Source organism: Saccopteryx bilineata, chromosome 4 (assembly GCF_036850765.1).
Source record: "Saccopteryx bilineata isolate mSacBil1 chromosome 4, mSacBil1_pri_phased_curated, whole genome shotgun sequence".
In the NCBI taxonomy this organism is placed as follows: Eukaryota; Metazoa; Chordata; class Mammalia; order Chiroptera; family Emballonuridae; genus Saccopteryx; species Saccopteryx bilineata.
Window position 1 is genome coordinate 175110087 of NC_089493.1, and position 27962 is coordinate 175138048.

General features: G+C 56.8%; 1 protein-coding gene across 3 annotated transcripts in view; it reads right to left on the reverse strand.

Annotated features, from left to right (window-relative positions):
* The window catches only part of PDGFRB (platelet derived growth factor receptor beta), a 42125-nt gene extending 15642 nt beyond the window's left edge, over window positions 1–26483 (reverse strand). The window contains exons 1-9 of one of the 3 annotated variants that reach the window (XM_066272993.1): window positions 26466–26483; window positions 24109–24235; window positions 5908–5953; window positions 4490–4813; window positions 3712–3978; window positions 2116–2243; window positions 1834–2002; window positions 1121–1313; window positions 335–450 (exon numbers count right to left, since the gene is read on the reverse strand). In XM_066272993.1, coding sequence (XP_066129090.1) covers window positions 335–450; window positions 1121–1313; window positions 1834–2002; window positions 2116–2243; window positions 3712–3978; window positions 4490–4813; window positions 5908–5947 — 1237 coding nt within the window. In that variant the 5' untranslated portion in view covers window positions 5948–5953; window positions 24109–24235; window positions 26466–26483. Of the gene's footprint in view, window positions 1–334; window positions 451–1120; window positions 1314–1833; window positions 2003–2115; window positions 2244–3711; window positions 3979–4489; window positions 4814–5907; window positions 5954–6199; window positions 6301–24108; window positions 24567–26465 lie in introns of those variants that run through there. The other 2 variants (XM_066272992.1, XM_066272994.1) reach the window with 2 other exon arrangements.
* Between the last annotated feature and the right edge of the window lie 1479 nt (window positions 26484–27962).

Here is a 27962-nt window from a genome sequence, read left to right on the forward strand (position 1 = left end):
TTATTTATTCTTTCTCTGCGGACCGGTACCAGTAGGGACCATTGGTTTAAGGGGTACGTGAGAAGGGAAATTATGGCATTGGCGCATGAATGCCTGAGGTTTGGAAAACACCAGTCTAGCCCAGTGGCCAACTTGTACAGCTGGGGAAACCGAGGCCCAGAGAGGGAGTGTGCACAGAGCAGTGGGTCAGTGTTGGAGCTCCGGCTATAACCCAGTTTCCTGAGTCCTGGGCTCCCTGTCCAGCTTCTCCTGTGGGCCGGTGGACAGTGGAGAAAAGGAGAGGAAGCAGGGGCGGGAGGTGAAGGGGAGGAAAGCAGGGTGGAGGGCTCCTCACCGTTGATTTGCAGCTGGAAGGAGACCCGGGCCTCGGCGTCCTCGTGGAAGGCCACCATGGTGTAGTAACCAGCCTCGGCCACCTTCACCCGCACCAGGGTCAGTTCTGACACGTACCTGGGGAGCAGGCCAGGCCGGAAGGCCCAGCTGTCAGAGCTAGAAGAAGCCTTACAGCCTTCCCCAAGTGTCCTTGCACAGACAGGACCAACAAGGCCCAAGGAGGGCTTGCCGAGTTCACGCAGTTATCACCAGCAGAGCCAGGACTCATACCCATAGGATAGGCTCCGGAGTCCCCACCCAAAGGCAGCTCCATTGAGCCAAGAGGGAGAGTTAGGAGGGGTGGGGGGTGAAGGGATAGCACCATTTCCTCCCTCCTCCACATCTGTTCTCTTTCAGAAAGGCCTGACACTGCTTTCTCCCAACACAGGGCCCCTCAGGTCAGCCTGCTAATCTCCAGCCTCAGGGCTACCACTCATGCCTGCGTGGGTGGCAGTGGCCTGCCTGGCACCCTCTTCCCCAATCATCCTGCTTTTTGCTCCTCTGCTGCCCCCTGCTGGCTCCACCCATCACAAAGAACTAAACATCTGGGTGATCATCTGACCAGTGTGTTTTCCCCACTAGACAGGAAACTCTAGTTAGCATGGGACTGTGGTTTCTATTCTCTGCAGCATCTCCAGGGCCTGACACACAGTAGGCTCTCAGGAAAGGTGGGCTTAGGTTAGTCCAGTAGCTCGCTGAAGGCTGCAGACCATAACTTCAAGAATGAAGTGGGCAGGCAGCCGCTCACCGAGTCTCGGACACATTGCGTGTGGACAGGGAGATCTCGCCGGCGCTAGAATCGCCCAAGGTGCGGTTGTCCTTGAACCACATGATGGTGGGCGGTGGGTAGGCCTCAAACACCAGCTGCAGAGTCCGGCTTCGGTGCAGCTCCGCAAACTGTACAGCGTCCAGTTCCCTCAGCAAGCGCACGTAGCCACTCTCTGCAAAGGGCGGCTGTCAGGGGTGGGCTAGGCCCGGCCACCGATGGGACAGTGCCTCTGGGGAGTGGGGCTTCTGGGGCGGAAATGACCAGAGCTGGGATTGAAGTTGCAGCTGGGTCTACAACTGGGCTGAATTTGGGGCTGACATTGGTTTGGAGGCTGGGCTGGAGATTGAGACTGGAATAGTAATTCTCACAGGGCATATTCCCCCCAGGAGAGTGGCTGAGATGAGTTGCAGCCTGGGTGAATTTGGGGATGGGGCTGCCTGGGCTGGGGATGGAGGCTGGGGTTACAAATTGGGTTGGGGCCCGGGTTCTGGTTAGCAAGAAAGTCTAGATGGGACTAGGGTTGGATTTTTGGGTTGGCATTGCACTTTGGTTTGGGTTTTTACTGGAAATGGAGAATTGGTTGGCATTGTGGCTGGAGCTGGACAGAAATGTGGCTGTCACATATCCCGGGGCTGTGACAGGATGTGGATCCAGCTCAGAGTGGGTGTTGGGGTTGAGCCCAAGGCACGCACCAACCACGGTGATATTGATGGCTTTTTCATCCTGATGTTCGTACAAGCTCTCCGATACATTGCAGGTGTAGGTCCCCGAGTCGCCCAGCTCGGCGCTGGGGATGTGCAGGGTGGAGCGTATGTGGAAGGGGATGTCAAAGTCGGTCACTGGCTCCACTAGTCGCCCACTCTGTAAGGACAGGTGCGGCAAGTCCCCAAGTCAGGAAGCATTCAAGAAGTCAGGCTGCCAGTCAAGATATCCATCCCTACCTGGCCCTTACTCCAACCCTGGCCCAGCATTACCTCCTCGCGGGGGTACGTCCACTCGAAGTTGACCACCTCGTTCCCGGTCACAATGCACGTGATGGTGATGTTCTCACCCTGGCGCACCACAGTCTGTACTGCGTTCATTGAGACATTGATGGATGACGCTGGTGGAGAGAGACTGGCTTAGGTCTGAGGAAGTCACCACCAGCTACCAGCACTGCAGCTTGGGGATGGGGTCAGAGTCCAGGAGAGGGAAGGGATGATTGGTATGGAAGATTCATTTATTCAACAAATATTTCTTTTTTTTTTTTTTGTATTTTTCTGAAGTTGGAAACGGGGAGGCAGTCAGACAGACTGGGATCCACCTGGCACGCCCACCAGGGGGCGATGCTCTGCCCATCTGGGCAGAGCCATTCTAGCGCCTGAGGCAGAGGCCACAGAGCCATCCCCAGCACCCGGGCCAACTTTGCTCCAATGGAGCCTCGGCTGCAGGAGGGGAAGAGAGAGACAGAGAGGAAGGAGAGGGGGAGGGGTGGAGAAGCAGATGGGCCCTTCTCCTGTGTGCCCTGGCCGGGAATCGAACCCGGGACTCCTGCACGCCAGGCCGACGCTCTACCACTGAGCCAACTGGCCGGGGCCAACAAATATTTCTTTTTTTTTTTTTTTTTGTATTTTTCTGAAGCTGGAAACGGGGAGATTCAGTCAGACAGACTCCCGCATGCGCCCAACCGGGATCCACCCGGCATGCCCACCAGGGGCGATGCTCTGCCCCTCTGGGACATCGCTGTGCTGCGACCAGAGCCACTCTAGCGCCTGGGGCAGAGGCCAAGGAGCCATCCCCAGCGCCTGGGCCATCTTTGCTCCAATGGAGCCTTGGCTGCGGGAGGGGAAGAGAGAGACAGAGAGGAAGGAGGGGGGGTGGAGAAGCAAATGGGCGCTTCTCCTATGTGCCCTGGCCGGGAATCGAACCCAGGTCCCCCACACGCCAGGCTGACACTATACCGCTGAGCCAACCGGCCAGGGCCCCAACAAATATTTCTTAAATGCTGACTCTATGCCTATGCCAGGCACTGGGGCTTTAGCAGGAAACACAATAGACAAAATTTCTGTCCTCATGGAACTGACATTCCAGAAGGGGTAGCAGTCTGGGAGTCAAAGAACCCTCCAGGCACCTAAATATGGGGAGTGAGCATAACTGTGTACCTGATACTCTGTGGCTTCTGTTTTATTTCCTCTTTACAATAATCTCATGAAGCAGGCAGTGATTATTCCCATTTTACAGCCGAAGGAGCAGGCTCAGAGAGATTATGTGCCCTGTGCAAAGTCACAGAGGCAGGAAGTGATGGAGCTGGGCTTCAAACCCAGCCGGCTCCAAAGTCGGTGCCTTTGACCACCACTATATACTGCCCAGCTCTGCCTCTGAGGCACCCTGTGACCGTGGGCAAATTCCATCCTCTTTCTGAGCCTGTTTTCTCATCTGTAAAACAGAGAACCATGACCTGCCTTCCTGTAAGGCTGTAAGGAGAACTCAGCGAAGGATGGAGCTGCACACTTGGTAAACTAAAAAAGGCTATGCCTCTGTGAACGGTCATACTGGCCTCTGCTGAGCATCAGGCCAGAAAGGGGGCTCACCCTGGAGGCTGTAGATATAGTAGGGGTCGGAGTCCACCTCCCTGTCCTCAATGGTGGTCTTGCAGACATAGGTCTTGTCTTCAAAGGTTCCAGAGAAGCCACGTTGGTGGTCGTAGGGGACGGGCAGTGGATCATCCATTTTCTTCTCATGCAGTGTCACCACCAGTTGCGGATCGGTCACTCGGCATGGAATTGTGGTCTCAGTGACTTCCGTGAGAAAGATAAATAATTCCTCGGGGTAGACAGGGAGGAAGCCCATGGTGGGATCTGCCAGGGGTGGGGGGCAAAAACAAAGGTCAGGGAAAGCTGGGTTTCTGGCCACCTGGGAATTTGCTGTGTGACCTTGAGCAGGCTGCTTCTCCTTTCTAGCCTTCAGTCTTCCCATTGCAGAATAAGGATGCTCTCCAGGGCTCCCTTTTAACGTTAACATTGGATATGGACAGCACCATGGTGGGAAAGCCTCAGGGTGAAGCTCAGGCGCCTGGGGCCTGGAGAATGGGGAAGATGGGATGTGAAAGCTAAGGGGGAACATACTGGGACAGCTGAGAATGCGGAGGTCTTGGGAGCTAGGAATGGGGTGGGGTGGCAGGGAGTAGATCGATACTCAGACCGAGGGTGGGAAGGGACGTACTCCTGGACTGAGCCAGGCTCGGCTCCGTGATTCGTCTGCATCTCTGAGCTGGCTCTATTTCATTGTGTTACTAAAGCACTCTGAGTTTCCCCAGATGCCTGCAGTTGAGAAGAGGGGTGAGGGGGTGAGCAGAGGCCAAGGCCTTACCTGGCACAAAGATGTAGAGCCGTTTTTGCTCACCAGCCTCCAGCTCATGGGAGTTATTATAGGTACAAAAGTATTCTCCTGTGTCCATCCCAGTGACATTGGTCAGCGTCAGGACACTGGAGAAATTGCCATCCTGGGTCTGGGTCATTTCTTGCGGTAGCTGCTTGGATATTCGTTTCCACATCACTGGATCTGGACCCAAGCAGGTCAGAACCACGGTGCTGGAGACATTGAGGACAAGCTCTGGCCCCGGAGGGATGATGTCCAGACCTTGGAATGTCTGTGGTCCCAGCAACAACAGCAGGGGCAGCAACAGTGCTTGGCCTTTGGGAGAGGAGATCAGATGTCAGAGCATGGGAGCGTCCACACCTCTCCTCAGAGCTAACCCTGGAGGAGGCTGCAGATGCACAACCCTTGAAAAACACACCTTCCTAATCCATACATGGACGGGAACCCATGGCTCTGGAGCCTGCTTGCTCACTGCCCAGTCCCCAGGGCCTCCCGGCCTGCTGGCCCCCCGGTCTCAGTGCCTTTAGACCCCAACCTCGGAGTCCTGCAGCAGGCAGCAGCATTCAGGTTTGTGGGCATGTGCTCACAAAGGCATCAGGAAATCCTCGGGAAGCAATTCCCAGCCTCTAGTTCCTGCATTATTTCCCAGGTCACTTTCTGAGCCTCTTCCCTATAGCTGCCCCAGCCACCCAGGTCCCACCCAAAGCCCAGAGGTGACCCTGCTTGGGAGGGCAAGGTAGCTCAGAGTGGGCAGTCTGGGGCAGAAGAGACGCTGACGCCCCTGGGGACTCAAGGGGACTGGGGTTGGGGGGTTGTCAAGTAACTGGTTCCTCCTTCCCTGCTGGCATCCCTTCGGGAAGAATTCTGTAAGCCACGCCCCTCAGACATTGCCTAGTCATCGATTGCCAATGACCACTGATTGCCAGGTCAGCCGATCAGCCCCAGGAGAGGCGAGTGCATGCAGCAGCAGGAGTGAGAGAGGGTATGCTGAGGGAAGCCCAGCCAGGACTTGGAAGTTCACTGCCAAAACGGGGTCCAGGCAGGGGTGGCGAGTCCCATACCAGAAGCAGACCAGCGAGTGCTGGGAAGAGATGGGAGGCTGGGGTGACTCTTAGTGAGTGGGGTGAGGACAGCTGGTGAGGGGGCACGGAGTGTAGAAGGCCAAGCAGAGGATTTGGGCGGATGGCTCTGCGCGAGCAGCAAACCCACTGAGGTTCATGGGCTGAGGGGTGGGCAGTGGCTGGTTGTCTCCACTGAGACCCACTGGAAGCCAGGAAATTGAGGTTCGAGGGTATAGCAGTGGCCCGGGGTTCCCAAGGCCCCGTGCTAGCGTGCACCACCCCTGCCAGCTCCAGGGTCCTGCTTAGTGGCTCCTCGGGATCCCCTACCCCAGCCCTCAGTCTACCTACCTTTAAGGACAGGAGCTGGCATGGCACTCAGAAGCAGCATGGTGTCCTGCAGAGTTAAAACAGGGGTCAGTCAGGGCCCAAGGTGGGCAGAGGCAGTGCCAGGGCCCATCTTTGCATCTGGGTTCTGCAAAGTGAGCCCCAGCCGGGGCCACCCAGCCTTCACACGCGTGAGGCTGAAGTCAAAGGCTAACTGTGTCTCATAGCCAAGAAGGCCCTCGTGCCCACAGGTCCCTTCCCGCTGCACTAGGCTCAGCCTCAAGGAGCCTGGACCCTCCGTGGGCTCTGGCTCTACCTCTCCGCTGTCCCTGGCTGAGCTCCTGCCTCTCTCTGGGACTTAGTTTCTCTATATGTGCAGTGGGGTGGGGAACTTGGGTTGAACGCTGTCCAGGTGCCCGCCAGCTCTAACAGCCTGTCCTCCGGGTGACAGTTCAAATACTAGGCTCTTATCTTCCAGGACAAATATTTGGAAAAGTGTGATGAAAGGCCTGGAGGGAAGGGAGGGGGTAAGCCAGAACCCAGAGAGTCCCACAGCTCCACAATCACAACAAGAAGTGGAGGTGGCTGTGGGAAGGGAAGCAAGGGAGTCAGGGCTGTGGAATGTGGGGGCACCCCCATGCCTGGTCCCGTCTCTCAGTCCAGAGCTGCACTGGGAAGCCCAGGGGAGAGGGGCCCTCTGCCCAAAATGCCTCAGAAGGTCTGTGGAGACTACTGAATCCAAGCCTCCCCAACCCTCTCCTGATGTCTAGTTGGAGAAACCGAGGCTCCGAGAGGAAAAAAAAGTTTGTCTGAGATTACACAGCAGAGCTTGTGTGAGAGAGTGACAGACAGACTTGGGCTGATAGAGGTAGAGAGATAAAGACACAGAGGCAGGGGGAGAGGAAACAGTGATCAAGACAGAAAGAGACGGAAGCAGGAACACTCACGGAAAGATAGACTGAACTGGGTGAGTCCTTGTTCTGCCTCTGCCTGTGGCCACCCCATTTAAAGATCCCAAATAACCACCAATCGCCAGGCTTGCAAGGGTCTGCCTGCGGCGTGGACAGTAAGGAGACTAGAAGTCACAGTAAGGAGATGGGGAGTCACAGAGCAAGAAATGTGGGCAGTGACCACATGACAAGACAACAAGGAGCCTCCCGGTGCTGTGGGTCTGCTGACTCCCCTGAGTGGCTGCCCAGCCTGGCCTGCTCTTCAGACCCTGCCCGGGTCACCCAGCACTGCATCCCTAACCTCACTCCTTTCAGGTTCCCGCCCAGGGCTGGGGTCCTGGTCTGAGCCCCAGCAGGGCCGCGTCTGTGCCATCGCTCCCTGTGACGTCAGTCTGCCGCTCTCACAGTGGGACGATGCTGAGCGTACCACTTCCGGCGCCACATTGGCGGGATAGACATAAGGCTCCTGGCCTGTGGACTCCAGTCTTTGCTCTGCCCAGCACCCCAATAAGCTCTGTGTGAATTCGCTCCTCTCCTCCTCCTTCTCCCCATCCCTCAGACCAGCCTGACTGAGGGTCCCCTCATTTCTTTCCTCTCCCGTTTCTCAGTTGCTCCAGACTTCTGATGCGCAGTTTACTTCTCCCATCCCTCTTGCCCCAGCCCCTCCAGCAGAATGCCAGGCCTCCTCCAGCGGAGGGAGCAGCGCCATGGTGGAGCCAGCAGCCCCCACGGAGGCCCATCTACCCCTCCCCACGGTGGGTGCCCCTCTGACTCCCCCCTTCCTGCCAGAGATCTCAGCCAAAGAAAATCATTAGCAGCCGAGGCTGGGGGAGGGGGTCATTTCAGACTCCCTGCCCCTCCCCTCCCAGTCTCCCTGGCTGGCCGCACTGTTTATTATTCTAAAGGAGGAATTTGGTCGGCTGGCCTGGAGATGGGAGGTCATAGTAACTGGGGCTGGCCTGGCTCTGGAAGGCTGGGCTGTGTGGGCTGGGCCCCTGGGCCAGAGCAGCCTCTGACCCTGGCTCCTCTCCTGCTGGGCCTGGGGCTGGGGGCGGCTTAGAGTCTCTGAGACTCTCAGCTACAAGGGGTCTTCTTGAGCAGGCCACAGAAGCCCGGCGATGAAAAGAATCATGGCCCAGTCACACAGCAAAAAGGCAGGAGTATCAGGCTACGGGGAGAGGACAGGCTGGTCAGAGTCGCTCAAGGAGAGGGTAGACACCTCTGAGAGAGTGTAGATATTCCAGGGACCGTGGACTGGCTTCTCTCTTTATGAAATGGGCATTTTGGCTCTGGTCACCAGGGGCCTCAGACCCACATGAGAGTGAGCAAGTCTCTTGCTCTCTCTCCTGCTGTTTCTCTATCCATCCCTGTTCTAAAACTGCCCAGAGAGGGCTCTCATCACTATTATTTCTGCTTGGTGGTTTGGGGGGCGGTGAGGGGGGCTGATGAGAAGGAAGGGGCTGCATTCCTGAGGCTGGAGTCATGTGAGAATTCATAGCCCATCTTGTTTCATGGATTGAATTTCCGCGACCATTCGATCACAGACTTGCTGTGTGAGGTTTGATGAGTTGTTTCCCTCTCTGGGTTTCAGTTTTTCAGATGACTTTCAGACAAATAAACTGGTGGTATGGAAACCCAGAAAGTAGTGGAGGGAAAGGTGGCATGGACAAGAGGCCACAGGACTGGGAAGGACCAGAGTGGGGCACGAGGCACCAGGGCATGACCTCTCGGACCACCTTGGATGAGTCCCTGACACCTGCAGCTGCCCACCCAATGCCTTGCGGATGTCTTTGAGCTTCCCAGAGGCTGCCATGGATCCAGCCCACCGCAGAGAGGCCCAGAGAGCTGATTTGGGGGCTGTGGGCTTGTCTGCCGCACTCCAGAGAGGAGCCACCTGGGACAAGATGGCTGTCACAGTCAGGGGACAAACACACCCCTACCTGTGGTACTTTCCTGCCTGGGAAAGCCCCTGAAGCAGAGGGAGGGAGGACATCGTCACAAGTCCCCCTTTGCCCATGAGGAGAATGCAGTGTGCCAGTAAGTCCTCATGATTCCTCTATTTCAGCCAAGTAGGTGGACAGAGGTCCAAAGATGGGATATTGCCCAGATCCTCACAGTGAATTAGAGGGACCCCCTTGGGGGAGCAGAGCGAGAACCCCAAGTCCAAGGGATCAAGCATGCGTGAGAGTCTTTGTCAGAGCCCAGCCTTCTCTCCTCCCTGCATGTACGAGTCACGAGCCTCCACTCCTTTCCCACCGCCTTAAACTAAATAAATCCAGTCCATCTTGGCCACATCCGCCGTCAGCAGCTTCCCTCCCTCGGGGTCCCAAGGCTCCCACGACACAGGCAGCCAGGGAGGGGGGCCTGCATGGCTGCCAGTGGGGGAGGCCAGCACACCGTGAGCACGTGCACACACAAAGCACAGACTCCTGCCTACGCACTCGTTCACACGCTCCGCAGAAGCATGCGCGTGCACCGTGGGCCATGTGTGTGCCTGGCCCTCATGCAGACACTCAACATATGGACACCCACACAAAACACGCATGCGTGCGGCTCTCATTGTGCCCAGCACACACATACACAGCACAGGCGGCCGCCTGGGTGATCTCCCAGTGCCCACATGAGATGCACACGTGTGTGTGTGGCACATCACATGTGTACCCAGGACAAACAACCCGTGCATATACAACACGCACACAGACTGTGTGCACACAGGACCCCAAACTCCCCTGAACACACATTCAGATGCGCGCAGAGAGAGGCCACAAAGCCAGCGTGCTGTGCGTTCCTGGCGCCGGCTGCAATTCTAAGCACTTGCTTTTTGGCCAACACCATGAGATAGATACAAGGATCATTCCCGTTTTAGATGGGGAAACTGAGGCAGGCAGCACTTAAGGTACGTGCCTGGGAACGGAGAGCAGAGACTGGGCCGAGGTGGAGAGCTCTGCCACCCACTCTGTCTCCTGGGTTGGAGTTGGGGAGAGGGTGGTGAGACTGATAGGAACAGATGGGCTGAGGGTTACCTAGCTGAGAATGACAGGACCTGCTGATCAGATGATGAGGGACTGAAGAGAGGTCTCACGAATGAGCCCCACCCCTATTTCTGGCTTGGTGTGTGTATGCAGGGGCCCATGCCATGTTCTGAGATGACAGTGAACTGGATAGGGAGGGTTAAGAGCTGCCGCTGAGCTCGTTGAGGATACGGAGGGGCTGTGGGCACCTGAGGGGACAGAGGGACCCTCACTTTGGCGGCAGAGAACAGGCTAGGCAGAGATAGCATTGAGATGGGGATAGGAGGGGGCCCTGCTTTGAGGAGGAGGGGGTTGCTTGGGCCAGGGATACTCTGAATAAATAAGATGCCAGAGGGAGGAGGAGGCCTGGCCATGGGGTCGCGGGGTCAGCCTTGGAATGTCCGAGCTCCATGGCCCTCAGGCATCATCCACCTGATCCCACTCCCCTCCTCAGCCCCATTGTACAAATGGGGAAACTGAGCCTGTGAGGACAGGGACAGGTCCCAGTGTTTCAACTGGGCTCAGGTGACCAGTGGGGAGCTGAAGGTCACCTGGTAGGGCAGTCCCCATGTCCAGTCCTCCCTCAGATGTGAGTCTGGTGGTCCAAGGTCTCGGGGTTCAGACGAGAGCTGCTGCCCGCCCCTCTGCCCCATGGGATCCCCCCCATTCTGCTATACATAGACCTTTATATCCAAGTCACTTTTCCAGCCCTGTCCAAGCCAAGCAGGAGATGGAGACGGACTGTCAGAGGAGTGACTGTTAAGTGGCTGGCACACATGGGACCGACTCTGGTCTCCTGACCAGCAGGCTAGCCCTCTCTCCTCCACACCAGGGGCATTTCACAGTCTCTGGGACCAGCTGTAGGGGACGGATCTCTGGCTGGGAGTAAGGGCACATGGGTTCTCATCTCTGCTCTGCCACCTACCTGGAGTGCAGTCCGGCCCCTCTCTGAGCCTCAGTTTCCCCATCCGTACACAGGATGGGCAGGACTGTCCTGGGAGCACTCCCAGGGCTAACATGTTATGGCTCTCGGGCCCCTGCTCTGGAAGGCAGCTGTGCTGAGCTGGAATGCTGGGGTGGGGGTGGGGTGCTGGGGAGGGGCCCTAGCGTGGATATCATGACTCAGCTCAGAGAAGGCAGCCAGCTCCAGGCCGGGGAATGTGTGGGGGCAAGAGGCATCTGGAGCCAGGGACTGAGTTCTTCCGCCAGCACCTAGGAGAGTAGGAGAGTGCCGGCGGCATAGGCTGGACACGGCAGAGAGTGTGGCCCGTGTGGCTCTGCCCCGAGCGGGCTGAGACGTAGGTGTGATCTTGCAGCATGGGAGCCAGACGAGAGAGTAGGGTCCACTGGGTGAGGAGACAGTTTCAGGTGGGAGGCGGAACCCAGGGAAGGGGCTGAGATTGTGGGGCTCCCACTTGCCCCTCTCAGTCCTATGCTCCACTTCTACCTGTGGGGAAAGCTCAGCAACCCACCCCCACACAATAAAGCTCCCCACAAACCTCAGGATCCCATTGAGGCCAGAGAGGGAGAGCAACTTGGCCCAAATCACACAGCAATGCAACTTGATCACCCAGGCCTGACTCTGCCACGCTGCTTCTAGACCCAGAGGACCGTCACATTTCCCCGGCACCTGCGAGGCCCCCCAAACAAAGGAGCAGAAATTGGCTAAGTGGGGGCATGGCACGGGCTCTAGCTGTTCTGGAAGTCCAAGTGGGTAGAGGAACAGTGCCAGTTTCACGGGCCATCATTCTGATGCTCCTACCCCGGTCCCTTCCAGCACAAGCATGGTGGCCTCTGGCAGCCCCACGGCACCCCCTCCTCCCGTCTCCTCACCTCCCGTCTGTCCCCTCCCGTCTCCTCACCTCCCGTCTGTCCCCTCCCGTCTCCTCACCTCCCGTCTCCTCACCTCCCGTCTCCTCACCTCCAGTCTGTCCCCTCCCGTCTCCTCACCTCCCGTCTGTCCCCTCCCGTCTCCTCACCTCCCGTCTCCTCACCTCCCGTCTCCTCACCTCCAGTCTGTCCCCTCCCGTCTCCTCACCTCCAGTCTCCTCACCTCCCGTCTCCTCACCTCCCGTCTGTCCCCTCCCGTCTCCTCACCTCCCGTCTGTCCCCTCCCGTCTCCTCACCTCCCGTCTGTCCCCTCCCGTCTCCTCACCTCCCGTCTCCTCACCTCCCGTCTCCTCACCTCCCGTCTGTCCCCTCCCGTCTCCTCACCTCCAGTCTCCTCACCTCCCGTCTCCTCACCTCCAGTCTCCTCACCTCCCGTCTGTCCCCTCCCGTCTCCTCACCTCCCGTCTCCTCACCTCCCGTCTCCTCACCTCCAGTCTGTCCCCTCCCGTCTCCTCACCTCCAGTCTGTCCCCTCCCGTCTCCTCACCTCCAGTCTCCTCACCTCCCGTCTCCTCACCTCCAGTCTCCTCACCTCCCGTCTCCTCACCTCCAGTCTCCTCACCTCCCGTCTCCTCACCTCCAGTCTTCTCACCTCCCGTCTCCTCACCTCCCGTCTCCTCACCTCCTGTCTCCTCACCTCCAGTCTCCTCACCTCCCGTCTCCTCACCTCCAGTCTCCTCACCTCCTGTCTCCTCACCTCCAGTCTCCTCACCTCCAGTCTCCTCACCTCCCGTCTCCTCACCTCCAGTCTGTCCCCTCCCGTCTCCTCACCTCCCGTCTCCTCACCTCCCGTCTCCTCACCTCCAGTCTGTCCCCTCCCGTCTCCTCACCTCCCGTCTCCTCACCTCCCGTCTCCTCACCTCCGTCTCCTCACCTCCAGTCTGTCCCCTCCCGTCTCCTCACCTCCAGTCTGTCCCCTCCCGTCTCCTCACCTCCAGTCTCCTCACCTCCCGTATCCTCACCTCCAGTCTCCTCACCTCCCGTCTCCTCACCTCCAGTCTCCTCACCTCCCGTCTCCTCACCTCCAGTCTCCTCACCTCCCGTCTCCTCACCTCCAGTCTCCTCACCTCCCGTCTCCTCACCTCCAGTCTCCTCACCTCCTGTCTCCTCACCTCCAGTCTCCTCACCTCCCGTCTCCTCACCTCCCGTCTCCTCACCTCCAGTCTGTCCCCTCCCGTCTCCTCACCTCCCGTCTCCTCACCTCCCGTCTCCTCACCTCCAGTCTCCTCACCTCCCGTCTCCTCACCTCCCGTCTCCTCACCTCCCGTCTGTCCCCTCCCGTCTCCTCACCTCCCGTCTCCTCACCTCCCGTCTCCTCACCTCCAGTCTGTCCCCTCCCGTCTCCTCACCTCCCGTCTGTCCCCTCCCGTCTCCTCACCTCCCGTCTCCTCACCTCCCGTCTCCTCACCTCCAGTCTGTCCCCTCCCGTCTCCTCACCTCCAGTCTCCTCACCTCCCGTCTCCTCACCTCCCGTCTGTCCCCTCCCGTCTCCTCACCTCCCGTCTGTCCCCTCCCGTCTCCTCACCTCCCGTCTCCTCACCTCCCGTCTCCTCACCTCCCGTCTGTCCCCTCCCGTCTCCTCACCTCCAGTCTCCTCACCTCCCGTCTCCTCACCTCCAGTCTCCTCACCTCCAGTCTGTCCCCTCCCGTCTCCTCACCTCCCGTCTCCTCACCTCCCGTCTCCTCACCTCCCGTCTCCTCACCTCCAGTCTGTCCCCTCCCGTCTCCTCACCTCCAGTCTGTCCCCTCCCGTCTCCTCACCTCCAGTCTCCTCACCTCCCGTCTCCTCACCTCCAGTCTCCTCACCTCCCGTCTCCTCACCTCCAGTCTCCTCACCTCCCGTCTCCTCACCTCCAGTCTTCTCACCTCCCGTCTCCTCACCTCCCGTCTCCTCACCTCCTGTCTCCTCACCTCCAGTCTCCTCACCTCCCGTCTCCTCACCTCCAGTCTCCTCACCTCCCGTCTCCTCACCTCCAGTCTCCTCACCTCCAGTCTCCTCACCTCCCGTCTCCTCACCTCCAGTCTGTCCCCTCCCGTCTCCTCACCTCCCGTCTCCTCACCTCCCGTCTCCTCACCTCCAGTCTGTCCCCTCCCGTCTCCTCACCTCCCGTCTCCTCACCTCCCGTCTCCTCACCTCCGTCTCCTCACCTCCCGTCTCCTCACCTCCGTCTCCTCACCTCCAGTCTGTCCCCTCCCGTCTCCTCACCTCCAGTCTGTCCCCTCCCGTCTCCTCACCTCCAGTCTCCTCACCTCCCGTATCCTCACCTCTAGTCTCCTCACCTCCCGTCTCCTCACCTCCAGTCTCCTCACCTCCCGTCTCCTCACCTCCAGTCTCCTCACCTCCCGTCTCCTCACCTCCAGTCTCCTCACCTCCCGTCTCCTCACCTCCAGTCTCCTCACCTCCTGTCTCCTCACCTCCAGTCTCCTCACCTCCCGTCTCCTCACCTCCCGTCTCCTCACCTCCAGTCTGTCCCCTCCCGTCTCCTCACCTCCCGTCTCCTCACCTCCCGTCTCCTCACCTCCAGTCTCCTCACCTCCCGTCTCCTCACCTCCCGTCTCCTCACCTCCAGTCTGTCCCCTCCCGTCTCCTCACCTCCCGTCTCCTCACCTCCCGTCTCCTCACCTCCAGTCTGTCCCCTCCACCTACTCTCACACCTCAACCTTCCTGAAATACCAGTCTGGCCCTGTCCTTCCCCGTGGCCCACTGTGGCTCTCCTTCACCCTTAGCCATCAGCCCTGGGGACAGTAGTCCTCCCTTATTTGCAGTTCTGCTTTCTGCAGTTAGTTACCCCCAGCCCAAAAATATTAAATGAAAAATTCCAGAAATTATGTAATTCACGTTTTCAATTACACACCGTTCGGGGTAGCGTGATGAAATCTTGCGCTGTCCCCTCCATCCCACCCGGATTGTGAATCATCCCCTTGTCCAGTGTAACCACACTGTGTATATGCTCCCTACCCATGAGTCACTTAGTAGCTGTCTCAGTTATCATCAGATCAGTTTTCAAAGCGAGAGACACAACAGTTCCGTCACTTATATTCCAGTATATTATGGTCGTTGTTCTGTTTTACTATTAGTTATTGGTGTCACTCTCTTACCGTGCTCAATTGATAAATTAGTTTTCATAGGTACCTGTGTCTGGGGGAAAGCATAGCATACATAGAGTTCAATACTACCTGGGGTCATCACCCATGATAAGGAGACAGCTGTAGAGGCCAGCTTCTGAGCCAGCCTTTGAGAACCTTCACGCCCTGGGCCTGCAGACAGCTCGTCACGGCCCCAGGAAGGAGGCTGCTGCCCTCCCCGCTCCCCAGGGCCCATGTGAGGCCCCCACACTCATCACTCACTCTGTGCTCCTCTCCCCAGGAGGCCTCCCCAGGGACATAATGGAAAGAAATGACCTATTTTCTGGAAGTTCAAAATAAAACAAAACATCTGTCTGGATTGGAGCCAGGCTGATAAAGAACGGACTGATCCCCCCAGCCTGAGCCCCCCTCCTGCCACACACCCCCTCAACTGCCAGAGTGTGAGCGCTTGAGGGTAGGGGAGCTGCGTAGGCCTCACTACTTGGAACAGTTCGTGGGAAAGCACTCAGCGTGTGCCTCACGGCCACTGGTGACCCAGAGGGGGGGGCCTGGGTCCCCACACAGGCTGGGAACCAGCCTGAGAAAGAGGTCAGTGAGGAAGGGAGACCAGCTGCACGCCCGGTCCACTGCCTCAGAGCAAGCACTTCCAGCCTCCCTGCTCATCCTCACAGCCTCCCTCCAAGCCATATGTCCTGGCTCTGCCCAGGCCCAGTGGATCTCTGGATCAGAGTCCTCTGGATCCCATCTGGGCCCCCAAATGGCCCTTCAAAAAAGAACAAGGGCTTAGCAGGCCTTGGCAATAACCACAGGAAGAATAATAGCTCCCTGATTGCGTTCCTATCAACCGCCACCTAGGCTAAGCTCTTACTGCGAATGATCTCCACTCACACACAGCGTCGTTTCTCCGTTTTACAGATGAGGAACACACGAGGTTTAAGCCATTGGCCCAAAGTGGCAGAGCTGGCCAGCGATGAGGCCAGTGCTCAGTCCTGGGCAGACTGACCCCAGAGCACACAGGTTCAATGCCCAGGTGACAGCCTCTCTAAGGCAAAGATGACAAGCCCATGCCTGGCACGCAATATGAGCTTGAAACCCAAGTCGGCAGCCTGTTCTTCCACCCTCTGTCTCTTGACGTCTCCTTTCAGCTGGGCAAAGCTTGAGCTGGCAGACAAGGCAGGAGACATTCATGCCATCTTTCATGGAGCCCTACAATCTTAGGGCTGAGAGTAGCCATAAATACTTCCTATTCGCATGCCCCCCACCCTTTCTGCAAACAAAATGGTTGTCTATCCTACACTTGCACACCTCCTAATGATGGGGATCTCACCACCTAACCTGAGGCTATTCCATTCTTGGCCAGCTCAGGAGCCTCAGATGTTAAGCTACTCGAAACTTTTCATTATATTGAGCATAGTCTGTCTCATTATAACCTCTACTCACTGGTCCTGCTTCTTTCCACCAACTGCCCCACCCCTGCCATCCCAGGACAATTTTCTTCACATTCTTTGTCCTAATGCCCCACACTCTGAAAACATTCTTATTATATTAATAAGAAGAAGCCCTTATTATATTAATTTGAAATTAGGCATTCTGCTAAATGAGATGACCTGAGGGTTTTGTTTTATCTTCACAACAATTCTGTGAGGAGGGTACAATCCCATTTCACAGAGGAGGAAACTGATTTTCAGAGAGGTTTCGTAACTTGCCCAAGGTCACACAGCCAATAAGCAATGGAGCTGGGGTGCAAAGTCAGGCCTGTCTGACTCGAAACTTGTATTCTTAACTGCCATGCTAGACTGCCGGTCTCCTGTCCAGAATCAGGTCTGTTCAAGAGAAACAGTCCCAGATGGGGTCACCCTAATCCAGGTTCTCAGGGATGGAAGAATCCTCAGAGGTCAGAGTGAGCAAGGGGCCTACCCCAGCTCACCCAGAAATTTGAAAGTCAAGTCAAGCTAGGAATAGAACTCAGAACCTTTCTGTGACTTCACTGCAGAGCCTGAGGGTCAGAACATAGGCTGAGGAGGGGAGTTCCTCCTGAGGACAGCCTGGGTCTGGCAGGGGCAATGTCCAGACCGGGGCTCTGGCCTGCTTTGAGGCCTATCCAAGGGCCTCTGAGATGGAGCGTCCAGGCAGTTGAGCTAGGTGTGCGGCCAGCTCTGCTATGGGCTCTCTGCGCTCAGGGTCCAGGCCGGCCCCTGCTGGGGCCTCGGCACCCCCTACCACTGTTCACAGTGCGCCTGGGCCTCTCTCTGCAGCTACAGAGTTCTAGGCCTCTGCCATCCCTGGCTGCCCTGCCTCACACCCCACCCCCCAGAGCCTCATCTCCGGTAGTGCCATGGCAACAGAGAGCGCCAGGCCCTGGCAGCCAAAGGAGCCCCTGAGAGGGGTCCCAGGCTGAGGCTGGGGAGGGGGTGGGGGCGCGGCAGGCGCAGACAAGCAAACCTTCTGTTCCCCCAGCTGCTGCCAGCCCCGGATCAGCCCTGGGCCGGGGTGGGGGCCGCAAATAGAATGGGTTCTCAGAGCCAAGTGGGCAGGGGCAGGCAGGCCTCAGGCCATTGGTACTGACCCACCAGCACGCGGCCTTCCCCTACCAGCCCAGAGCCCGCAAACACGGCCGGGGTAGTTAGCTATTAATTGGTGCCAATTACAGAGCATTGAGATTCCCCTCAGAGCCCTCCTGGACAGCAGAGCCGGGAAGGGAGGCCGCTCCCACGTTTCATGTCCCTTTTGCTGTCCCTGCCTCTGCCCCTGCACCCAGTTCTTCCGTCATTCACCCAGGTCTCCTGTTCACTGCTTCTCGGCCTCTCTGCACCTCGGTTCTCCCCACGAGTGGGGGCCTGTGGAGTCCTCGAATGAGTTAATCCAAGTAAAATGCTTAGAGCAGGGCCTGGCACACTGCCCTCTGCAGTCAGTGGTCACGTTATTATTCTTTACTCACTCATGGGAGAGTAAGTCACTCTCTCACTCACTCACTCACTTGGCACTGAGTGCACCGCTGAGACCCCGCTGGCCAGGCCTGTCAGCAGAGGGATGCATGTGATAAATGAGAGGGCAGGAAAGCCCCTCTGCTAAAGGGCTTCTCAGGAAGGGGTGCTGCTGTTGATATTGGTGTTGTCAGCAGGCTCAGCCAGGATGGGGACTGGGTGTTTCCTCCTGGGTAATCGGGGATTTAGACGCCCACCCAGAACCCAAGTCTAATGACCCCCCAGCCCACTGTCTGTCAGCAAGCTCTTTCCCGTACCTGTGTCTTAGTCCCTTAATTTGATGTCCCACAAATGAGGAAACCTACCTAACAATTTGGGGGGATGTCTCCAAGTTCCTAAAAAGGGATTAGGCTTACAGTAGGTGCTCAATAGTTGCTTACCCAGCATGAGAGATCAAATGGTTATGTAGGGTCAGCTCTTCTGATCCTAAGGCCTGGGGCTGAGGACCCTCATAACTAAGAAATCACTAGGCTGGGGAACTGGGATGGGCAGGAGAAGGTGACCCTGCTCCTCCAGGGAGGTGATGGGACAGGCTAGCGAGGGGGCAGAACAGACCACTGGAACCCTGATGCCAGCATGCTGTGCCTGATGCCACCTGGGACACAGAAAGTGCATGGGATCCCAGCCTGATCAGGGCAACAATTCCAGCTTGAATCCACCCAATCCGCGGCCAGGTGCCAGTCCTGCTCCCTCACAACTGTGACCTCTGAGCTTAAGTTCCCTGAGTCCCGATTTCCTGGAAAATGGCATAAGAGACTTCCTCTTCCTTTGCTGTGAGTTAAAGATGATGGTGAATGCACCTGACACACAGCAGGTGCTCAGTCGATGATAACTGTTATGTGTACCATTGTCCCAGTGGAGGTGGGGGTGGCCTTGAGCTAGGCCTTCCGGTTTAGACTCCTTGGTGGATGATGCCAGGGAAGGGTATTATTGCACAGGGGCTCTGTGTGAGCAGGCAGGGAAGTGGGAGATCTCAGGCATCTGGGAGAAATGGCAGAGAGAGATCTGTTGGGTTAGAAATCGGGGCTCTTCAGCAAAGAGGTAGGCGATGGGCAGGGAAGGAGGGCAGAGATCACTTTGGGAGTGATTTAGAGTGCTGGGTCAGGATTTGGGCTTTGTCCTGGAGGCACAAAAAAGCCATTTTTCAGGGCACCGATAATGTAGATGGGGGCTAGCTGCTGGATGGGCAACTCCAAGCACTATGGGGTGGGAGGCCTCTGCTACAGAGAGGGATGGAAGCAGGTTGGCATTTTGTGGGAGGGCATGAATTACAATGCGGACAGTGGAGGCAGGGAGATGAAGCCATCTCAGACCCAACCTGAACTCCCTGGCAGGATCAGCTATATATGTATTATATATATATATATATAAATAAAAAATTTGTGGGGCCAAGTGCAAAATGAAAACATGGGGGCCCTTGTTAAAAATGATTAAAGATTTCAAGTGCAGGGCCCTTGTAAGCATAGAGGCCTCTGTGACCGCACAGGGTGAATGATCATGAAGTCACCTCCGTTCCTTGGACTACAGGGGAAGCCACCTGTTCACCAATCTTTCCATCCATCCACCAATCTGTTTATCCATCTCTCTGTACCTGCTAGGGGCTCTCAGGGGTTAAAGGCGGAGCTGGATGGAGCCTCTAGGGTCACTGTGCTGCTCCCTAACCACACCCCCACCCCCACCCCCACCCCCATGCACCATTTTATATAAAAGGAAATTATAGCCAGAATGGAGAAGCAATGTGACAAAAAGCTCTGTGGTTCACAAAATTACCCAGGGGGGTTCCCACCACTTGTTGGGATGGCATGGCTCTTCTTCAACCCGAACTGTGCCCTGTGGCCTCACCCCAGGGAGAGCTGGAGCCTGAGCCCTGGGCGGACCACAAGGTGGGTGGTGGAGGTATAGCACACACCGTGGCCTAGGAGGAAGGCCAGGCCTGCAGGCTGGCCCTGGGCTCAGTGCTATCCCTGGCAGTCTGCGTAACCTGAGGTTCATACCCCCCCTTCTGGGCCTCAGTTTCCCACCTTATCATCTCTGACCTTCAGGAGTTGTCTGATCTCCTGGCCCTGCTGCCCCCACGTCCCATTACAGGAAGGAGAAGCTGGTACTTCTTGCAGATGTAAGGTTTTGGGCACCTGAGACATCAAATAGCCCTGATCTGAATGAAGTGAGGCGAGGAGAGGGTATTAATGCAGCTAAAGCGATACACTTTGATTTTCAACTACCTACACTAGACTGGGGGTGGGTGCCCAGAAAGCATCTGGAAGGTGGGGGTGGTGTTGGGGTCTGGCCTGAGGGCTCAGGAAGCCCTTTTGTCTGAGGGCTCTAGGCCTGAAGTCTCAGGAGGGACTTGAGCTGGACTGCTACACTGGAATCAATAGCATGTGAGTTTCACGCCCCTTTCCCCCAGAGGCGGGTCTCTGCCTCCATGCCCTCACCTCTGGACCTCACCGTTTGTCCATCTACCATGGGCCAATGCCTTGCTTCCTCTTGAAATCGGAGTGTATGAGGTCCAAAAAAAATTAGCATTGGAAGAGACCTACAGGGCCAGAGCAGCCACACACAGACCCTAACAGGCACACCTCCTCACCCTCCTCCCTCAGTATCCCAGGAAAATGGGCACAGGGACTCTGCGCGAACACATCTTTGGTGCTCCCTAAGAAACTGAATGCATTAACAGGCTGCTCTTAATTGTCAGAAAGTTCTTCCTAGTTATTGCAGGTAACAGTTTTCCATTAGTGGTCATCAATCCTGATTGCTTTCTCTGACATGTGGGCAAAGGGTAAGAAAATAACCCTTTCACTGTGAGGTTAAATATGCATGATCCCTGAGTACACAACAGGGCTTGTGCGGCTTCCAATACGGGCTGGCATGGCCTGGAATCCTGGAATTTAGTTTTAGGGCTGGAAAGAGCTCAGGGATCCTCTCATTCAATCTCCTTGTTTTACTGATAGGGAAACTGAGGCCCAGCGAGAGACTGACTCACCCACAGGCACCTAGCATGGGTTCCAGGGTCTGATGACCACCTCTGGAACACTGAGGGGCCCCCACCACCGAGGCACATTCTCCGAATTTACACTGGATCCCAAGGGGTAGCCCAGGCCCCACCCAGCCTCTCATCAGGGCGCCCGAGTCAGAAACACCCAGGCGCAAGTGCTGGCCCCACAAATTCCTAGCTGTTGGACTTTGGGCAACTGACCTAACCTCTCTGGACATTTTCTCATCTGTAAAACACAGAGAGCTTATGTCTACTCATAGAAGTTGATGTGATGATTAAATTAGTTCAGCAAATATTTAAGTACTTACTGAATGCCAGGCCTGTTCTAAGCGCTGAGGAATACAGCAATGAGCGTCGCGGTAATGGATGTAAAGCACAATGGAAGTGCTCAGAAAGGGCTGGCCCCTGTTATATCATCCTGTGCATACCACTTTCCGGCTGAGGCGCTACAAGCTTCGACCCTGGGGAGGCTCCTGGGGTGGGAGGGGGGGGGTGGGAGCCTGCGAAAAACAGTGGAGAAAGATCTCCCCCCTTCCAAGGGTCCACTGACTTCAGGCTTCGACTCGTGTGCAAAATATGGGGTAGGCAGGGGATGTATGTGTTTCAGGGAGGTCTGGGTACCCGTTCCTTCCTCCCTCCCTCTTCACCATACTCAGTAGCCTGTCCTGAGCAAAACGCCCAGTCTGCTCGTTCAGCCCAAAGGCAGCTGATCTCAGAGCCAGGCTGTGCCTGGGGGGTGGAAGTTCTGAGCTTTCAGAATACCATGGTGTCTAGGTCCCTTCCACAGGCAGACTGCAGACCAAATTCACAGCCAAGTTGTTCTGTGCAGGAGGTGGGAGAGCAGTGGCTCTTTCTTAGCCAATGACGTTAGGTTCCACCCATGAAGTACAGGGACCATGCTAAGTGTCTTATCCACACAGTTAGCTCATGGAGCCCACATACTGTCCTGCTGCTGACAGAGCTGGGGACTGATACCAGAGAGGCAGAGCATGGACGCAGGATCACACAGTCAGCCAGAAGCCAAACTGAGGCTAATGCATGGTCAACTGATGCCCAAACCTGGCATTGGTCACCCGGGATGCTCCCAGCTCTCCAGACACAGACGCAGCTCAGAAAGAAGACATGGGCACTTGAGCCGGGCCAGACAATGGGTCTGAGTTGAGCCAGGGCAAGTGCCAGGTCTCCTGACTCTGAATCCATGGTGCTTTCTTGCCCACATCTGTGGGCAATTACAAGTCTCGGCTCTTCTTCCCACAGAGGAGGGAGGCCTGCCCGAGCACCGCTGAGGGGAGAGTATTGACCAGATGGCCCTCATTCAGGATGAGGCTGGGGCCACACAGACCTGGGAGCAGGTCAAGCCTGACCCTGAACTTTCTGCTGCTGGAGGCACTGGAGCCAGGGGCAGTTCTGTGGGAGGACGGAGACTCCCCTTCTCTGACCAGGGACCCCATGAGTAGCAAGGGGAATAAGTTTTCATATTCAGGCAGACCGGGGGACTCTACTATGTGACCCTGGGGAAGTCACTCTGAGCCTTGGTTCCCTTGTCTGCAAAGCAGTGCACATAATCCTGGTTCCAAAGACCTGCTGTGGGGATTGCAAGGTATGTGAGGTCCCAGGCTCTGTGCCTGGTATGGGATCAGCACTTAATGACAGTGACCAACATGGTCCTCCTGTCCCCAAGTGCTGTGGACTCAGGGCCCTCCAGCTCAGAGGCAGAGGAGGACTGCATGACTTCAGAAGATCTCACTAGAGGCCTCTGTGCACTTTGGGATCACAGATGCAGGCAGGACACTCCTCCCTGTTTGACACAGAAAAACACAGTCTGGAGGAACTGCACAAGGTTCTGGGAGGGTGCCCCAGGGGAGACAAGAGGCCTGGGTTCTGGTCTCACACCTGAGAACAGAAGGTCTTCAGCCAGTCTCCCCTCCCTTCCCAGCACATTTTCTCAGCCCCATTGCCAGCAGGGGGGACATGGGGACAGAACACAAGATGGTGAGGCCGGGGTAGGGGGGCTTTGGAAGGATCTCGGATGTGCAGGCAGAACACAAACAGAGAGAAAAGTCCACACAACAAGGTGCCAGTGAGAAGGGCATGGCAAGCACTTGAGAGACTGGAAGAACCAGAGGAGGCTGCCTAGAGGAGGTAGAGTGGGAAGGATCCTCGAAGGGAAAGTGCAGGGTGTGTCCACAGACAAGATCATGCACGTTCCTTCTGGGAACCCCGGGATCTGACTGGAAAGAAAAGGAACACAAAGACCCAGTTTGGAGTGATGGGGCAGGGAGTTTACTATCTACAGACACTTCAGCACTTACTAGTGTACCGTGTGGTACAGTGTTGTGGCTGCTGAGCCTCAGTTTCCCTACACGAAAGGCATGAGTAAAACCTGTCCCTGCCTCCGGAGTTGCTGTTTAGCGGTACAGGAGATTACACTTGGAAAGCACCCCACACAGTCCTGGCAAGCAGTGAGCGTCAATCAGAGGCGGCATGGTCGGGAGTCTGGGCTTTCTATGGGCTCTTTCTACACCGGAGAGTCACGCAGGAATCGTGATCCGATTCATGTTTTTAGGATGCCGTAGAGAGGGGTGGAAGGAGGGGGACAGCCAGGGGGCCTGAGCAGCTGCCTGGGACCAGGGGAAAGGTCCCAGCGGCCGACCCTATTTCTTCACAGAGGGGCCCCAGGGCTGGGTCCCAGACCCCCAGCCCCAGCTGCGTGGATACGGCCTGCCAAGCCCCAGCCCCTCGCATTCGAACTTTCCCAGCCACTGGGGGTTTGGAAGGACATCTTAGGAATCTGGAAAATTTGCAAATCCATTTCAATCCCCAGAGGTTGCCTGGCCACTGACTGGCCTAAAGCCAAAACAGATTTTTAAGGACAAGGCTTGGACTGAGGGGTAGGGCTACGGCTCTGAGTCCCCTGTCCCCTGTCCCCTGCTCGGTCCCTGTTCCGTGTGCCCTGCTTGCCATCTCCGAATTTCCTTCTCACTCCCTCCCCGCTCCCCTCCCCCCCAACAGGCAGTGCTGTGCTTTAGAGAGCCCCACTTGGCATGGCACCAGGACAGCTCTGGGGGTCATTTGAGGTGGGCAAGGGGCGGCAGGGCTGAGGAGGCCTGGGCCACCCTCCCCAGAAGCAGCCCAAGCAGGAGAGAAGACAAAATTGGTTCCTCCAGCCCTGATATTGCCCATAGCCTCCCGTTTCTCCCCATCTGGTTTTGTTAAAAATATTTTCCATTTTTGACCTGCTTGAGAAGGCACAGGTTACGGTACAGGGACAGGACAAGGAATTGGGGTTACCCTCTCACGAGCACTTACCTTGCTGCCGATGACTTCTGGTGTGGGCAAGGTTCCAGGCTCTGGGCTGTCACCCCCTCCAGGAAGTCCTCCTCACTGCCCTCTCCCGTTATCAGAAAGTCTTTGCTGGCTAGAAATGGGGCAGCAGCTGGGTAGGAGGGCAGAAAGGACTGTTGTAGGCTCCCGGAGCCTCAAGAGAAGGGAAGGAGTGGGGGTCTGCAGGGGTGAGGAGTGGCCTCAGACCCAAAGCATCCTTAGGGAGGAGCAGGGTAGCCAGGAGGGGCCGCCCTGGGTCAGGCTGTCTGTGTCGCTCCACACAGGCTGCTGCCTGGCGGCGCTGGTCAAAGGGGCCCGGCTCTCTCCTTGTCCTCCTCCTCTCCCGTTCCAAGTTGCTCAGAGTGATCCTGGGTCCCAGACGGGGCGGGCAAGGACTGCGGGCTGCTGGCAGCCCCCTGAACGGAGCTCACACCACTGTGGGCTTCCCTGCCCCCCCCACTTTGGGGGAAAGGCTGCAGGGCGGCCTCTGATTGGCCCAGCTGGAGAAGGGGGGCGGTGGAGCCGTGAGGGTGGACGCGTGCGTCTGTTTTCAATTTTAGTTTTTTCCCTCCTCTCTTTCTTTTCCCCCAAGTTTCTTGTTTTTCTTCCTCTTTTCCCTCTGCTTGCTCCCTCCCGTCGCCTGCTCTCGCAGGATGTGAGGGGATGTTTAGAAATTCCACAGCCCACGCCAGCCGCTGAGTCACTTTTATTAAAGTGTGCCCCAGCCCCATTTGCCTGATGCTGTTTCGAGTGGCAGCCTCCCCTCGCCTGGCATCTAGGGGCGTGTCCCTTCTCCGTGCCTCAGTTTCCCCATCTATAAAGCGTGCTCTGATAACTTATACTGTTGGTTCAGTCAACATACATTCATTGAACAAGCATGTTGAGCACCTACTATGTGCCAAACACTGTGCTGGGTGTTGGGGATGCACTAGTCAGTAGGACACAGTCCTTGACCTCAGGGGCACCCAGGTTGGTAGGAGAAAGATGGTGCACAGACAAGTACTCCAAAGGAGGGCAGGTGGCTGAGAATGCAATTACAAGGGCATCTAATTGAGTTTGGAGGGAATCAGGGAGGGCTTCTGAGAAGAGGCGACTTGAGAGATGGAAAGACCTTCCAAGATTATCAGTCACTTCTCAGAAGAAGAAACCAAGGCCCAGGAGTGAATTGGTGCAGAAGAGGAAAAAGACTTGTCCAAGGTCACCACAGCATACTTCAGATTTCCAGACATTGTCCTTTCTATTATCTCAAAGCCCCTGGAGTCCCAGGAAAGGATTATTCCCCCCATTTTATAGACAAGGAAACTGAAGCCCAGAGGAGTGGAACGAGCTTCCCAAGCTCACACAGCAATGGAGGAACTGGAGCAGAATCAAGTCTTGTGAGTGACACAATGGACAGACAGAAGACCCACATTCCAGTGTAGACTGGCTCTCCTGTTCTGCTTACCCCTTTCCTTGTCTCTCATTCAGTCACTCAACAGAGATGTCCGAGCACCTGCTATGTTCCATTGCCATCCTCCTGCCCTCCCTCCCAACCAGGGTCTCCTGCAGGACCCCAGTTGGGCCTCACCCCTTCACTTCTCCCAGTGTTATCTCCTCAGATAAGATGTCTCTAATCACAGACGCCTGTCCCTTAGATGCAAAAGGGCATCATTTAAAAAGAGCTTCAAGAGTTGAGTTAAGTCACCCCTGCGCCCACTACCATACACAAGGGGAACTGAGGCTCAGATAGGGCAGGAAGTCCCAGGTCACACAGAAGCAGCTAACTCTGTTCCCCTGCCTACCCCTTCCTTTCTTGGGACTCACTCGAGCCCTGTTCACAAAGCAACATGTTGCTTGAGCCGCAATTTTGTGCCAACCACAGTAACCTATGTTGTGGTTATATCTGGTCTTGTTCCAGTGAGGAATGCCCAGCAGAGCATCTGGGCTGGGCCCCAGAGGGGGCAAGGGGTTCTCAGACTGACCCCAAACCACAGGGTGGGGGCCATGAGGGCCTCCCAAGGGGGGCCTTTCCCAGCTTTGTGGCAGCTTTGTGGAAGCTTTGTGGGTCATAGGGGAATGTGGGGACTCTAAAGACCATAGGGTCAGCTGCACAAGGATTTCTTATGCCCAAAACCCCATCAGTCTTTACAACCCCCCTCCTGGCATTTGCCTTGGCCATTCACCTCCGAAGTCTTGGCCCAACGGCTGTGACCCGGGTAACTCAGGTGCAGCAAGGAGGTGTTTCAATCCCTCGTTCCCCCCAAAGCTAGTCTAGGAGTCAGGAGCCCCAGCTGTGAACTTGGATAGGTACCCTGTCCTCCCTGAGCCTCAGTTTCCCCAACTGTACCTAAAGGGAAACTCACTGTGCTGGCAGGCCCTGGTGTGCTCTGTCTGCAAGTTCCTTAGAGTCGGGCCCTGGCTAGGGAGAGGAGACTAATGGGCCCCAGGGCAAGCGGACAGCTGGGGGCCAGAGATGCAGCCCAGAGGGGAGGGGTAGCTGGTGGTGGCTCCCCCGGGAAGCTGGCGGCCGCCAGTTTCCGGCCAGCCAATCCGTCCGGCTGGCCCATCTGGAATCACTTAGTCCCTACTACCATTAACCCTTGGCAGGCGCCAGGGCTGTTACACCTCCTCTCAGCTGAGATGGGTTGGGCGACGCAGAGCCAAACGGAACACCATAGGACACTCTCCGAGGGTTGGACATTTGAGGCAAAAGGGTCATGATTGACAGGGCAAGTTCCAGAGCCAGAGATGGAGCGGGGTTCAAATCCCGGCTTCTGTAGTTCCGAAATACATGATCTTAGGCAAGTCATTTAAACTCCTGAGCCTCAGTTTCCTTCTCTGGAAAATGGGATGATTCAAGGACTGATTTGTAAGACTGTTGTTGCTTAGAGGGCTTAGTACTGTGTCTGGAAGTGTTATGATTGAAGAAGTCGGTTACCTCATTTAGGCTGCAGCCCAGCACTGTGAGCCCCTGGGCTGAACTCTCCCTCTCCGGGCCAGTTTCCCCTGTGCACTGCGAAGGGCTGGGCAGTAGGCAGTGCGCACGGGCAGTACAACACCGACATTCCGGGCTGGTCGGCATGGCTCCCAGCCACACTGTGGACAGAAAGAGCATGAGCAGTCTCCCACCTGCCCAGATGCTAGAAGTCCAGTCCTGCCTCAAACAATCCTGCCTTGGGAGGCTGGGCTGAGCATGGGTGGGCGTGAGTGTGGGGAGTACTGCCCGAGGAGGAGAGCATGGGTGGACGTGGAGTGTGGGGAGCACTGCCCGAGGAGGAGAGCATGGGCAGCACTGCCTGAGGAGGAGAGCATGGGCGGGCGTGGAGTGTGAGGAGCAATGCCCGAGGAGGAGAGCATGGGCGGACGTGGAGCGTGGGAGCACTCACTGCCCGAGGAGGAGAGCATGGGTGGGCGTGGAGTGTGGGGAGCACTGCCCGAGGAGGAGAGCATGGGCGGGCGTGGAGTGTGGGGAGCACTGCCCGAGGAGGAGAGCGTGGGCGGGCGTGGAGTGTGGGGAGCACTGCCCGAGGAGGAACAGCAGGCAGTGCAGGGGGGGAAGGAGCTCTGAGCCCCGGGTTCAGTACTTCCCCTCCCCGCTGCCTGGTGGACCCATCAAGGTGAGCTCTGATGCCGGCAATTCCAACCAGCTCCACCTCTTCCTAGCTGTGGGACCCTGGACAAAGGACAGGAGCTGAGTTGTCCCAGCCTCCTGTTTTCAGCTGTAAAATGGGGATACATGTGCCTACCTCCCAGAGTTGCTGAGAGGCCCGAATACGTGATGCACAGGTGGTGTTTTATGCAAGGCATCAAGAAGAGCAAGAAAGATCCACAAAAGGTGACAGGTTCTCAGGTGTATCTGG